General features: G+C 44.2%; 1 protein-coding gene across 1 annotated transcript in view; it reads right to left on the bottom strand.

The window, feature by feature from the left end:
• Positions 1-14,131, bottom strand: part of LOC115138846 (dynein axonemal heavy chain 6) — a 102,312-nt gene that overhangs the window by 7,156 nt on the left and 81,025 nt on the right. The window contains 23 exon segments of the mRNA XM_065025024.1: positions 1,043-1,246; positions 1,382-1,603; positions 2,204-2,306; positions 2,562-2,772; positions 2,999-3,155; positions 3,284-3,387; positions 4,268-4,480; positions 4,679-4,874; positions 5,429-5,868; positions 6,097-6,341; positions 6,516-6,637; positions 7,876-8,106; positions 8,459-8,674; positions 8,969-9,109; positions 9,257-9,352; positions 9,456-9,587; positions 9,840-9,999; positions 10,226-10,320; positions 10,544-10,669; positions 11,253-11,361; positions 11,491-11,672; positions 11,848-12,042; positions 12,126-12,284. Of these exon segments, the coding sequence (XP_064881096.1) occupies positions 1,043-1,246; positions 1,382-1,603; positions 2,204-2,306; positions 2,562-2,772; positions 2,999-3,155; positions 3,284-3,387; positions 4,268-4,480; positions 4,679-4,874; positions 5,429-5,868; positions 6,097-6,341; positions 6,516-6,637; positions 7,876-8,106; positions 8,459-8,674; positions 8,969-9,109; positions 9,257-9,352; positions 9,456-9,587; positions 9,840-9,999; positions 10,226-10,320; positions 10,544-10,669; positions 11,253-11,361; positions 11,491-11,672; positions 11,848-12,042; positions 12,126-12,284 (4,059 nt within the window).

Genomic DNA, 14,131 nt, shown 5'->3' with positions numbered 1-14,131 from the left:
CAATGACAAGCATACCCATAACGTGATGCAGCCACCACCGTGCTTGAAAATATGAGGAGTGGTACTCAGTGATGTGTTGTGTTTGCCCCAAACATAACGCTTTGTATTCAGCACAAAAGTTCATTCTTTGCCACCTTTTTTGCAGTATTACTTAAGTGTCTTGTTGCAAAAAGGATGCATGTTTTAGAATATTTTATTCTGTACAGGCTTCCTTCTTTTTACTGTCATTTAGGTTAGTATTGTGGAGTAACTACAATGTTGTACAGACTTCCTTCTTTTTACTGTCATTTAGGTTAGTATTGTGGAGTAACTACAATGTTGATCCATCCTCAGTCTTCTCATATCACAACCATTAAACTCCAACTGTTTTAAAACCACGTGTGGCCTCATGGTGAAATCCCTGAGCAGTTTCCTTCCTCTCCGGCAACTGAGTTACGAAGGACGCTTGTATCTTTGTAACAACTGGGTGTATTGATACACCGTCCAAAGCCTAATTAGTAACTTCACCATGCTCAAAGGGATACTCAGTCTGCTTTTTTTTTTTTTTACCCATCTGCCAATCGGTGCCCTTCTTTGCGAGGCATTGAAAAACTTCCCTGGTCTTTGTGGTTGAATCTGTGCATGAAATGTACTACTCGATTGAGGTATGTGAGAGGTACAGAGATGGGGTAGTTATTCAAAAATCATATTAACAACTATTATTGAACATGGAATGAGTTCATGCAACTTATTTAAAAGTACATTTTTACTCCTGAACTATTTTACGCTTTCCATTACAAAGGGGTTGAATACTTATTGACTAAAGACATTTCAGATTGACATTTTTTATTAATTTCTGAAATATTCTACGACAAAATTGTGTTTAAATCAGTGAATACCTTGTTTTTTTAAATTACATTTTTGTTATGTAGCAGACGGATGTAAAGTAGGTAAACAACCATATGACATCACAATGACCTTATTCATTCCTTTATCAGTATGTTGACATGGATCCTGTGACTGTGATGCCAGTGTTAAGTGGAGGGGTGTGTCTGACTCCTACCTGAGCCTGACAGAAGCTTTGTCCGTCCTGCAGGACCGAGGGGGTATAGCAGCGGTGGAGAATGGTAAGCAGGCAGCGGCGGTCCCAGGGGTCAGTGACACGCCCTCCGTAGATCACCTCACCCGTCAGGTAGCGTAGGGCCGCCCATGGCAGCTCAGAACCTTCCGCAGCCCGCAGGAGACTCTCCTGGTTCAGCATGGACACCTAAGACACACAGACGGAGCCAAGACAAGAGACAATGACGATGCTCTCTCTCAATCTAGATGGATATGTGTCATTATCTTGTAAGCTGAGAAGCTCTGTTGAGATGGAAACAGTATGTGTTACATCATAATGTACCTCCAGGTCAGAAGATGTAAAGGTGTAGGGTATGTTCCACCCCAGAGGGCCGTACTTCTTTCTCTCCTGCACGATGGCGTTGAAGAAGCAGAGGCTGAAGAGCAAAGTCTTCCAGGCTGGGCTGCAGTCCATTTTACAGAAGCTCCTCTCGGTCACCTCTCCACTGGGACTGAAGGTGTGGAGGAGCTTCTCCTTCAGACCTCGAGGAGGCTCCACAGCTATCTACAGGACAGGAAGTGGAATTACTGTATTAGTAACTGAGGCTCTACCACTATCTACAGGACAGGAAGTTGAATTACTGTATTAGTAACTGAGGCTCTACCGCTATCTACAGGACAGGAAGTGGAATTACTGTATTAGTAACTGAGGCTCTACCACTATCTACAGGACAGGAAGTGGAATTACTGTATTAGTAACTGAGGCTCTACCGCTATCTACAAGACAGGAAGTAGAATTACTGTATTAGTAACTGAGGCTCTACCGCTATCTACAAGACAGGAAGTAGAATTACTGTATTAGTTACTGAGACTCTACCGCTATCTACAAGACAGGAAGTAGAATTACTATATTAGTAACTGAGGCTCTACCGCTATCTAAAGGAACAGAATCATTGGCAATGAATTTGTAACAACAACAGACATTGTTGTGTTCTGTGTATCTGAGGGATGTGCAATAGAATGTCTAGAAGAGACAAAGCCCCTCAGACGATGGCAGATTGACTGGTTCACTCATGGGTACACCATAGAAATAAACTCACTAATTATACTTCTATAGGTGTATGGCCCTCTAACGGGAAGCTGTGGTAACGAAGGCCTGGCTGACCTTAATGGCTCTCTGCAGGATGGAGGCAGGGAACACTGGGTCTGGTTTAGAGGACAGCCACAGACGGAAGTGAGGGTCCAGGTCTGAGCCTTTCCACTTCAACCTGAGCAGAAGGGATGAAAAATACTCAGGTCTGTGGAGAGACATCTGTCTACAGCTGGGTCCTGTTGGGTAGAAGCACCTAACAGGACCACACCTAAAGGCATCTCACAGGACCCTCTGTGCTTCAACGTGGTTTCAAACCAACGTATACTACATCATATTGTCTCACATGACATTACCCATCAGCATAAAGACTATATTAAGACATAAAAACATGCAAAATAAAAGCTCAAAACAGGTGCTGTTGTACACTCACGAGTTGACGACAGTCTGCAGTCTGGGCATGAAGGAGGCGGCCAGGTGGCAGTTCTGCAGGAAGACCCAGCGGCCCTTGAGGACCTGGGCCTTGTAAATGAGCTCCTCTGCCCTGGGGCCCTGGCCCTGACCCAGAGACACCATGTCCAGATGCAGGCTGCTACCCCTCAGCTCCTGGGCCAGACGCACCAGGAGGGAAGCTGGGTCCATGCCTGAACAGACAGGGGAAGAGTAAGGACATCAGACACGACCTAAAGCTGCTTGTACTACACCATATTGTCCAGGAATTTCAAAGGTGTAAAATAAGCTTTGAGTGTCCCAGTGTCCGTTCCAAATCCTACTTGTGAGAAAGAGGGTGGAACGAGCAGCCTAACACCAAGGTTATTACACACCAGTTTAGGGAGGATGTCTAGTACACAAGAGTAGCAGTAGTCTTACCAGGGGAGAGGAGGAATACGATGGGCACGTTGGCAAAGCAACGCTCATACACCTCTCTCAGGGAGATCTTTCCAACCTCCATGTACTTAGAACCCATCTTCTCTATGACAAAGGCTTTCACTGCTGTGTTCAGACACTCAGGCCTCAGGATCTTCACCTGGGAGATAAATACAGCCTCAACAGAGTTCATCATATTTATCAAGGAGAATGTTTTGAGTTCTTACAAAGCAGTAACCCACATGCATGCGCACACACACAAACACACGCACACACACACACACACACCAAGATGATCTTCTGGAAGCCTGAGAGGCTCTCCCAGGGGAAGATGTGGACACACTTGGTGAGATGCCTGTGCTTCGAGGCTGCTGCTGACTGGGATGACTCTCCTGGACAGATAGACAGACAAACCACATCATGATGTCACACACACATTCATTCATGACACAGGAGGTGAGCTAGAATGAGTTTCTATTGGTGAAGGGAAACGAGCTAGAATGAGATTCTATCGGTGAGGGGGAACGAGCTAGAACGAGATTCTATCGGTGAGGGGGAACGAGCTAGAATGAGATTCTATCGGTGAGGGGGAACGAGCTAGAACGAGATTCTATCGGTGAGGGGGAACGAGCTAGAACGAGATTCTATCGGTGAGGGGGAACGAGCTAGAACGAGATTCTATCGGTGAGGGGGAACGAGCTAGAACGAGATTCTATCGGTGAGGGGGAACGAGCTAGAATGAGATTCTATCGGTGAGGGGGAACGAGCTAGAACGAGATTCTATCGGTGAAGGGAAACGAGCTAGAATGAGATTCTATCGGTGAGGGGGAACGAGCTAGAACAAGATTCTATCGGTGAGGGGGAACGAGCTAGAACGAGATTCTATCGGTGAGGGGGAACGAGCTAGAACGAGATTCTATCGGTGAGGGGGAACGAGCTAGAATGAGATTCTATCGGTGAGGGGGAACGAGCTAGAACGAGATTCTATCGGTGAGGGGGAACGAGCTAGAATGAGATTCTATCGGTGAGGGGGAACGTGTATGGCTTGTCATTACCATGAAGAGGTTCTGTGAAATAAGTCAAGGAAATGATACTCTGTGGTGAATTCAAACACAACGTGCATCAGGGAACACAGGACAGAAAACTTCCCAGAGCAAGGTTCACTGGAGATGCCATAGTCAAGGCTCTTTTCTGCACAAGAGCTTCAAGGAATAAGTCAAGCAACCCAATGTTCACCAGGGAAGCTTCACGTTCCAGCGCAGCAACACCGACCTTCAGTACCAGAACCAGCGTGTCCAGTGTAGGGCTCACTGAGGAACTCATAGAGGTTCCTAGCCTGCTGGAACAGTTCCCACTGCAAAGGGTTGGTCTGGATGGACTTGTAGAGGGTGGCGAAGCAGGGCAGGTGGGCACACAGGTACTGGCACTGTGCCCACATGCTGTCTGTCAGCCACGGGTGGTCCGGACGCTCGCCCAGGAGCTTCCCTAGTGAGACAATTACACACAGATGCACTCAGCAGTTTTACTGTGGTCACCCCCCCTTAATTACTCAAATGCTCACTCATTCATGGTCTACTTATTTTCCAATTGAAAGACAGTTTGGAGCCTTTTAAAGACAAGCTCTGATTCAATATGCGGCCTCATATTACTGACAGATGCCTGACACAGCAGGTCTTTTTTTACCTTCCTCCTGTTCGGCTCTCTTTGAGTCCATCATGCTGGCCAGCACAGCAGAGTGTAGGAATATCTTCCACTCTTCAGCAGGCAGGAACTCAGTGCTGCCCACTATCATGTTGTGCTTGTTGGTCTTCATGATGTTACAACACATCAGGAAGGAGAAAACCACCTGGTCGTCCACAAACAGGGCCAGGGACACTTCCTGGAGGGGGAAGGGGGAGAGAGAGAGTACAGAGGGGGAGAGAGAGATAGAGAGAGTGGGGGAGAGAGAGTAAGGAGGGGGAGAGAGAGATAGAGAGAGTGGGGGAAATAGAGAGTAATGAGGGGGAGAGACAGAGTACGGAGGGGGAAAAACTCAATCAAGCTCCACTTCAGATGCGTAAAACCCAAAAGAAAATAGCATGTTACCTGTACATGATTGTTACTTTCAATACTGTTACCTTGTATATACTCTCAGTGATGGCATTCATCATCAATACTGTTACCTTGTATATACTCTCAGTGATGGCATTCATCATCATCAATACTGTTACCTTGTATATACTCTCAGTGATGGCATTCATCATCAATACTGTTACCTTGTGATGGCATTCATCATGAACTGTTACCTTGTATAATTTGTGAAGTCATCATCAATACTGGATAAGATGGCATTCATCATCAAATGACTTACCTTGTAAATGTGATGGCATTCATCATCAATACTGTTACCTTGTATATACTCTCAGTGATGGCATTCATCATCAATACTGTTACCTTGTATATACTCTCAGTGATGGTGTTCATCATCTTGAGGAGACGAAGGTTAAAGTCCCCCATGTTGGGAGCACATGTTCCAGGCACCACCACAGCCCTCCTCGGGCTTTTAGCTCCAGCCGGGCACAGGGTGCCCGTCACAGGCATGGACACGTCCAGGGTGGGCCACACCTGGCCTTCCGTAGCCACCTGCAAAGCTTTCACATACATGTCATTGAACCAGTCCAGGGAGAACTGGTACATGTAGTTGATCTGGGTGAGGTCGGCCAGGACAAAATACAGGTCTGCACCACGGTTAGCGATAGGGAGGTACTTCTTGCGGACCTCGTCGATCTCCTTCTCCTTGTCCTTAGCCGTCTCAACTCGCACGGAGATCTCATTGGAGGTGACCTTGGACTTTTTCAGGTTATCAACGAGGTCCTGGTCGTCCAATATGTGTCCTGAAGCAAGACAAAGTATTAGTGTTTTAATATGTCACATTTTAGGTGAAGGGAGACAATGTGCTCATCTCTATCTTTTCTCTATCCTCTTAGTAAAAACAATAGTGAAAGAGTGCTAGAAGCAAAGCCAACAGTCGATCTTGATCAATATTTTTACGTTACATTTAGGGACAGGTGGAACGGCACAAAATCCATCCACCCGTCCACCTCCCTCCCTCCCTCCCTCACCCTGGGTGTCCTGCAGCAGCAGCAGGGACCTGTTCTCCAGCTCGTGAAGGCTGAACAGGTCAGCAGTAATAGTGTGGAGGAGCTGGTTGTGGTGCAGCTCTAGCTCTGGCTGATACAGAGACACCGCGCTGGACAGCAGCTGCTCCTGCAGACACTCGTACTCTACCGAGAAGTTGATCAGCTTCACCAGGACACACACTGCCGGGAGGAAGTGGGGGTTGGGCAGACAGGTGGCCAGGTAGAGCCTTCGGTGAGAAAGAGAGGAGAGGGGAGAGGAGAAGGAAAAGGCAGGAGATGAGGAGGAGAGGAGTTGTGACAATTTATAAGACCTATTCCTACTGCTACAAATATGAACATTTATATTTTTAATGAAGGGTCATTTGATGAAAATAAGGGCTCAATTGAATGAGTAAATGTACCTAAAGTTGAGATTGTACTCAATTTCAGTGTCTCCAATTTTGATGAATGATTGACCGTCACGTATTGTAAGGTTCTTGATCAGGATTGGCTGAAGACAGGGATCTATGTTCTCAAGAACATCCTGAAAACAGAAGAATGGTCAAAGGGAAGGATCGATAAGGACTAATAATCTTGATCTCATTTAGTACATCAGTTTCATTTAAGAAAACCACCAGCTAAGTTTCCATTCAATTGGCAACAGATTTTTATATGAATATGCACAAATCTGCATAAAAACAATCCACATTTCCCACCAGAGATGTTTCCATCAAATTGACCTCTTGTGGATAAAAGGCTGTGCGTGATGACGTAGAGTACATAAAAATACTTTCTGTTATTAAATACCATCGCATTTTCATCATCCATCGCATTTTCATCATCCATCGCATTTTCATCATCCATCGCATTTTGAACTCTACTGATGGTTTTGTCACTAAAACTGTTGCGTTATATAACGAATGTGCCCACTCCAGTGTTGGCAAGCGGCCTCCAGCCAACAGTTCGCAGATACAGTGTGGGTATAGCCTACATCAGGGGTATTCATCTCTTACCTTACGAGGTCCGGAGCCTGCTGGTTTTCTGTTCTACCTGATAATTAATTGCACACACCTGGTGTTCTAGTTCTAAATCAGTCCCTGATTAGAGGGCAACAATGAAAAAAGGCAGTGAAACTTGCTTTGAGGTCTAGAGTTGAATTTGATGGGCCTACTTGATGAGGTTATTATGGACAAAAGAGCGCAATCATTTTTATTTGTCAAACGGCAGCCAAACATCAATCAGAATAAGACCATCTATATTTATTGGACAGCAGCATTAAGCTCATTACTGTGAACTTTCACCCCCCTGTGAAGTTCATCATAACTGATTTCATCATTCATTAGCCTAATAAATTGCATGTTTTCCCCGAGTCGTATGGGAGGACCACAACATATCATCGTATGACTCCACATTTACTTCGATATGATGGTTATTAGATCAATAGTTTCCACTGCTATTTCTCGCATACTTATTTTTACAGACACAAAAAGATCCCACCTTGTCTAGCGTATTTTGTTTTGTCGACATTTGGAATGTTTACAGACAAATTAGCTGTTTCCATTCACATGTACTTTAGTCTGATAAAAAGGTTGGATGGAAACCTGGTTACTGTTGGGAATCACAATCTTTGATTGTATATTGTAGAATTAAAATCAATCAAATGTGTATATTCTATATGGCAATACCTGAATAAGAGATCAACACAGAAGGCGCTGGAGGAAATTTGTTAAATAATCTATGTTCTCCAAAGAACTAAAAGGTTTAAGTAGCCTAAGCAAGTACCTGAATAAGGACAGCGTCCCCCATGCGAATGGCCCTCTCCACTGTCTTCATATAGTTGGGGTCTGAGGCCAGCATCTTCCTGAGCCTGACCCCCTCCATAGAGCTTATCCACCTGGTGGCCTGGCCCTGGGGGTCGATCAGCAGTGGCCAGTGGGGACCGTTCTTCACGATCAAAGCATTCTCTGTGGAGTTCTGATCTGGTGGCAGGCCTGTGTTCTGCCAGTGTCTCACCTGAGGGAGATAAGATTTTTCGATATCATTAAAATGTTGAGAAAATAGCTAAATCTGGTGCATTATGGCAATACATGCCAAAACAAAATGCATGTGTTGTTGTTTGTGATTTCTTAAAAATATTCTGTGAACATTCACATGAGATTGAGCTTTATGATCCTTTGAGATGGATATCACCCCAGAATGCTCTGAATCCACCATCGTGTGGAGCTATAGCTCTGAATTAAATTAGACTAATGTTAAGAGATAACTTGCACCACTGAACGTCGATCAGTGCATTTATGTGTCTGTCAATGCTGACAATTTTATAAGTTGCTTAGGATTAAAAAAACCTGCTAAATGACCACATCACCTGGTTCTTCTCGGTCATGGCTGAGGTGAAGGTGTACTGAGGAGAGACAGGGATCTCCATGTTGTGGCAGAAGTCCAGCCACTTCTTCACCATGGCTTTACGGTAGTCGGCCGTCAGAGGTCCACAGTACGTGATGAACGCTGAGGAAACCATGACGTCACCCACTATGTGCTGCAGCTTGTTGTCCAGGTCACACACTGCCTTCACCCAGCGATCCTGATACACACAGACACGCACAGGGCAACAGGCAGGTCAAATCAACAGAAAGCACGCATGGAAGAAATCAGCATTCAAAGTGTCATTGTAGGGATGCATCTCTTTTGGAGTTCAATTTGTACCTAAAACAGTGACATTTTTATCTAAAAAAACATATGTATCGGCAGAAATATCGGAATCGGTGTATTCTGACTCCCAAAGACTGGTATCGAATCAGATCCATAAGTGCCATATTGGTCTGGCTTTATGAAATTCAACAATATTTACTATTGTATAGGAACTGTTTGGTCGGACCTTTTCATTAGACAGGGCTGATATGAGTGAAGCAGCTCTCTGCACTCTGTTCGTGGTCCTCTCTTTACGTCTCCCCAGCTCCTGTCTCTCAGACACACTGGCATCGTAGCGGTCCTCCAAAGCTTTCTGATGATCCTCGATCTAAACAGACAGCACAGAACAATCAATCATCAACCAATTAATCAATCAATCAATTCATTGATAAAGCATACACTGAACGGAGAAAGGAGCCCTTGTCATTTCTGTGAATGAATTATCAAAGACGTTGCCAAACAGTAAATATCTTACCTTCGATAGTCTTTTCTGCTTTTTCATCAGATTAGATTCTGATTTCACCAATGCTGCTTGGGCCACGTTGACTTTGTTCCGTTTGGGCTCAATTATCTGGGGAAGATAGGACATCAATATAACACTGTTGCATTCATGATTAACAATAAGGTACTATTTCCTTCTGGAGAACTAAAGGCACACAACAGTCAAACTGTACCTTGTAGACTTCATGGTAGTGCTCCAAAGCCAGCACCCAGAGGCACATAGAACGACAGGCTATAGACACCATGCCCACCTTGGCAGGGTTAAAGTCAGGACACTTAGAATACCTCCTCAACTTCAGAAACACCTACAGCAATTCAAACATAGTATCATGCACTATTATAATATAATATATGCCATTTAGCAGACACTTTTATCCAAAGCGTGCATTTTCCCTAGCGGGAATCAAAACCACAACCCTTGGCGTTGCAAGCGCCATGCTCTACCGACTGAGCCACACAGGACCACAAGACACCTATAAACAAGTATAATAAACAAGACAATCTAAAGCTAGAAGATAAGCACATCTCAAGGTATGATTGGGGCCTAAATACTGTACCTTCTCTGGCAGGCTGTCTTTGTCCAGGCTGACCAGTCTCTTGAGGAAGCCAGGGTCTCCTAGCAGCTGTTTAGCTGTAGTCCAGTCAGGCCTCTGCTGTAGCAGGATGCAGACTGCATGCATCACTGTCAGGACCAGTTCTGGAGGCTTGGTGTATACTCTGGAGCCAAATAATGAACAGGAGATCAATACATTCAATTCAGAATGAATTCACTATTATATATCGACAGTGTGTCATATTGATTCGTTGCTTCAAAACATTAGTTCTACTTGGAAAAATGTTTTGGTCAGGTAAATTTGACAACAATATTGTAACCCCCCCCAAGTGTTTATGAAAGGAAAATGCATGCTTAGGTGAAGAATTAAGCATGATTTTATTCACTTGCCTTATTTCTGAAATGTCGCTCTTTTGCAGAGCATCTAAAGCTGAAACTGCTTTCTCCAGCAGAGGCAAAACTTTATTCAAATCTGCCGTGGCATCCTACAGTTTTACAACACACAATGGGAACAAATGATTTACATAAACAAAATGTTACTCACAGTCAACAGAGAACACATTTATCAAAGGGTGAGTGTGGGTGTATGTAGCACTGTCATAAAAACATATTGATGTTCTCCTCACCTCTGCATATTTAAATTCACCTCTGCATATTCATATTGATGTTCACCTCACCTCTGCATATTCATATTGATGTTCACCTCACCTCTGCATATTCATGAACGATCCGTGTTTCTTGCACCATCATGTCTTCTTCGATTTTGACGATGGCTCGGACTTGTTCCACAGCTTGAGAATCCTCTTTCAGTTTACCCATCAATATCTCTATTTCCTGTCCAAAACACAGTCAGTCACACACAATCAGTCAGTCAGCCACACACACAATCAGTCAGTCACACACACACAATTAGTCAGTCAGTCACACACACACAATCAGTCAGTCAGTCACACACACACAATCAGTCAGTCAGTCACACACACAATTAGTCAGTCAGTCAGTCACACAATTAGTCAGTCAGTCAGTCACACAATTAGTCAGTCAGTCACACACACAATAAGTCAGTCAGTCACACACAATCAGTCAGTCAGTCAGTCACACACACACAGTCAGTCAGTCACACACACAGAATCAGTCAGTCACACACATACAATCAGTCAGTCACACACATACAATCAGTCAGTCAGTCAGTCACACAAGTCAGTCAATCACACACATACAATCAGTCAGTCACGCACACACACAATCAGTCAGTCAGTCAGTCACACACAATCAGTCAGTCACACACACGCACAATCACTCAGTCACACACACACACACACACAATCAGTCAGTCACACACACAATCAATTAGTCACACTCTCTCTTTCTCTCAAAATCTGAACACCCTATCTTGATAATGAATCCTCTTATTTACCTTTGACTTCTCCTCTATCTGTGGGCCTAGAGCTAGAAGTTCATCTTGCATCACAGTGACTAGAGATGTTGCCTCAGATAATATAGAGAGTCCGTTACTAAAACGATCTCTGTGGGAAAAAAACAGACAATATACAGTCCTTTTAATATTACTCTCCACTCAGCAAACATAATTTCCAAGAAAATAACAGTCACAACCAACAACTCAATCAATCAATAGATCAACCTCCAGCCTTAACCTGACATTATGGAGCTTAGACCCCTCTGAACGACACATCTTGGTGAAGGTGTCTATGTACTCGATGAAAGTGCTGGGGACTATGTAGTAGGGCCTTCTCATCTCCTGCAGATACTGAGCAGCCATCTGGGTTGAGCTCTGGTGGATATCCACACACACTCTGGCTACCTTGTTCTGCAGGACCTGAAAGGTAAACAACTGGGGTTCCAGATTCTGGACATAATCCTCATTCAATATGTGCAATTAACCTTATTTTGTTTTTGGTTTATTTCATGTACACATTTGCAGATAGAAGTTGAATTGTAGTACACATACAAATAGCACTTGTCATTATCTGGTGAATGGGGAACTACTGTACCTGTCCGAGCCAGTCAAAGTGGTCAGAGTTGATGTAGGTGCTGTTGGCTACCTGCAGCAGAGCATCTTTAGACCACTCACTGTACCAGTCTATGTTACAACAGGAGAGCAGGGCCGGGTGGGCCCAACAGTACTGTCTCAGACGCATTCCAGCAGGGCTCAGGGCCAGGACGATGTGTAGTCTCTGATGAACTTGCTAAAGAAGAAGAAGTTAAATGCTTCTTCTCAAACCATGGCATAAATCAACACATCTAGAGTGAATATTATACCGTACTGTACCTCTATGAAATAAGAGTACATCTCCTCTCTATTTTCACCGATAGAGCTCTCCATGGTTGACTTGAGATCCACAGTGATTGAATCAATCTCATCGTTGTCAAACAGGCCAGGGACATCACCATATTTCAGAATGCAGTTCAGATCCTCAAGGACAGACTCCTTTGAACAAAACACAGAGAAGATGTCACAGGTGATCAATAGAATGGACTACTTTTACTAACGATACCGATCTAGGGACCAGGCTAGCTAACGATAGTACGTAACATCTGAACCAGGCTAGCTAATGATAGTACGTAACATCTGAACCAGGCTAGCTAATGATAGTACGTAACATCTGAACCAGGCTAGCTAATGATAGTACGTAACATCTGAACCAGGCTAGCTAACAACAGTACGTAACATCTGAACCAGGCTAGCTAATGATAGTACGTAACATCTGAACCAGGCTAGCTAACGATAGTACGTAACATCTGAACCAGGCTAGCGAATGATAGTAGGTAACATCTGAACCAGGCTAGCTAATGATAGTACGTAACATCTGAACCAGGCTAGCTAACAACAGTACGTAACATCTGAACCAGGCTAGCTAACAACAGTACGTAACAGATATGGACCAGGCTAGATAACGACAGTATGTAACAGATATGGACCAGGCTGGATAACGACAGTAAGTAACATCTGAACCAGGCTAGATAACGACAGTACGTAACATCTGAACCAGGCTAGATAACGACAGTATGTAACAGATATGGACCAGGCTGGATAACGACAGTAAGTAACATCTGAACCAGGCTAGATAACGACAGTATGTAACAGATATGGACCAGGCTAGATAACGACAGTACGTAACATCTGAACCAGGCTAGATAACGACAGTACGTAACAGATATGGACCAGACTAGCTAACAACAGTACGTAACAGATATGGACCAGGCTAGATAACGACAGTACGTAACAGATATGGACCAGGCTAGATAACAACAGTACGTAACAGATATGGAACAGGCTAGATAACGACAGTACGTAACATCTGAACCAGACTAGATAACGACAGTACGTAACATCTGAACCAGGATAGATAACGACAGTACGTAACATCTGAACCAGACTAGAGAACGACAGTACGTAACAGATATGGACCAGGCTAGATAACGACAGTACGTAACATCTGAACCAGCCTAGCTAACAACAGTACGTAACAGATATAGACCAGGCTAGATAACGACAGTATGTAACAGATATGGACCAGGCTAGATAACGACAGTACGTAACAGATATGGACCAGGCTAGATAACAACGTAACAGATATGGACCGTAACAGATATCTGACCAGGCTAGATAACGACAGTATGTAACAGATATGGACCAGGCTAGATAACGACAGTACGTAACAGATATGGACCAGGCTAGATAACGACAGTACGTAACAGATATGGACCAGGCTAGATAACGACAGTACGTAACATCTGAACCAGCCTAGCTAACGACAGTACGTAACAGATATGGACCAGGCTAGATAACTAACAGTACGTAACAGATATGGACCAGGCTAGATAACGACAGTACGTAACAGATATGGAACCAGGATAGATAACGACAGTACGTAACAGATATGGACCAGGCTAGCTAACAACAGTACAGATATGGACCAGGCTGAACCAGATATGGACCAGGCTAGATAACGACAGTACGTAACAGATATGGACCAGGCTAGATAACGACAGTACGTAACAGATATGGACCAGGCTGGATAACGACAGTACGTAACAGATATGGACCAGGCTAGATAACGACAGTACGTAACAGATATGGACCAGGCTAGATAACGACAGTACGTAACAGATATGGACCAGGCTAGATAACGACAGTACGTAACAGATATGGACCAGGCTAATAACGACAGTACGTAACAGATATGAACCAGGCTAGCTAACGACAGTACGTAACAGATATGGACCAGGCTGGATAACAACAGTATGTAACAGATATGGACCAGGCTAGATAAC

Source organism: Oncorhynchus nerka, linkage group LG12, assembly GCF_034236695.1.
Source record: "Oncorhynchus nerka isolate Pitt River linkage group LG12, Oner_Uvic_2.0, whole genome shotgun sequence".
Taxonomy (NCBI): domain Eukaryota; kingdom Metazoa; phylum Chordata; class Actinopteri; order Salmoniformes; family Salmonidae; genus Oncorhynchus; species Oncorhynchus nerka.
Note: the sequence above shows the minus strand (reverse complement) of the source record. Positions and strands in the feature narration are given on the sequence as shown.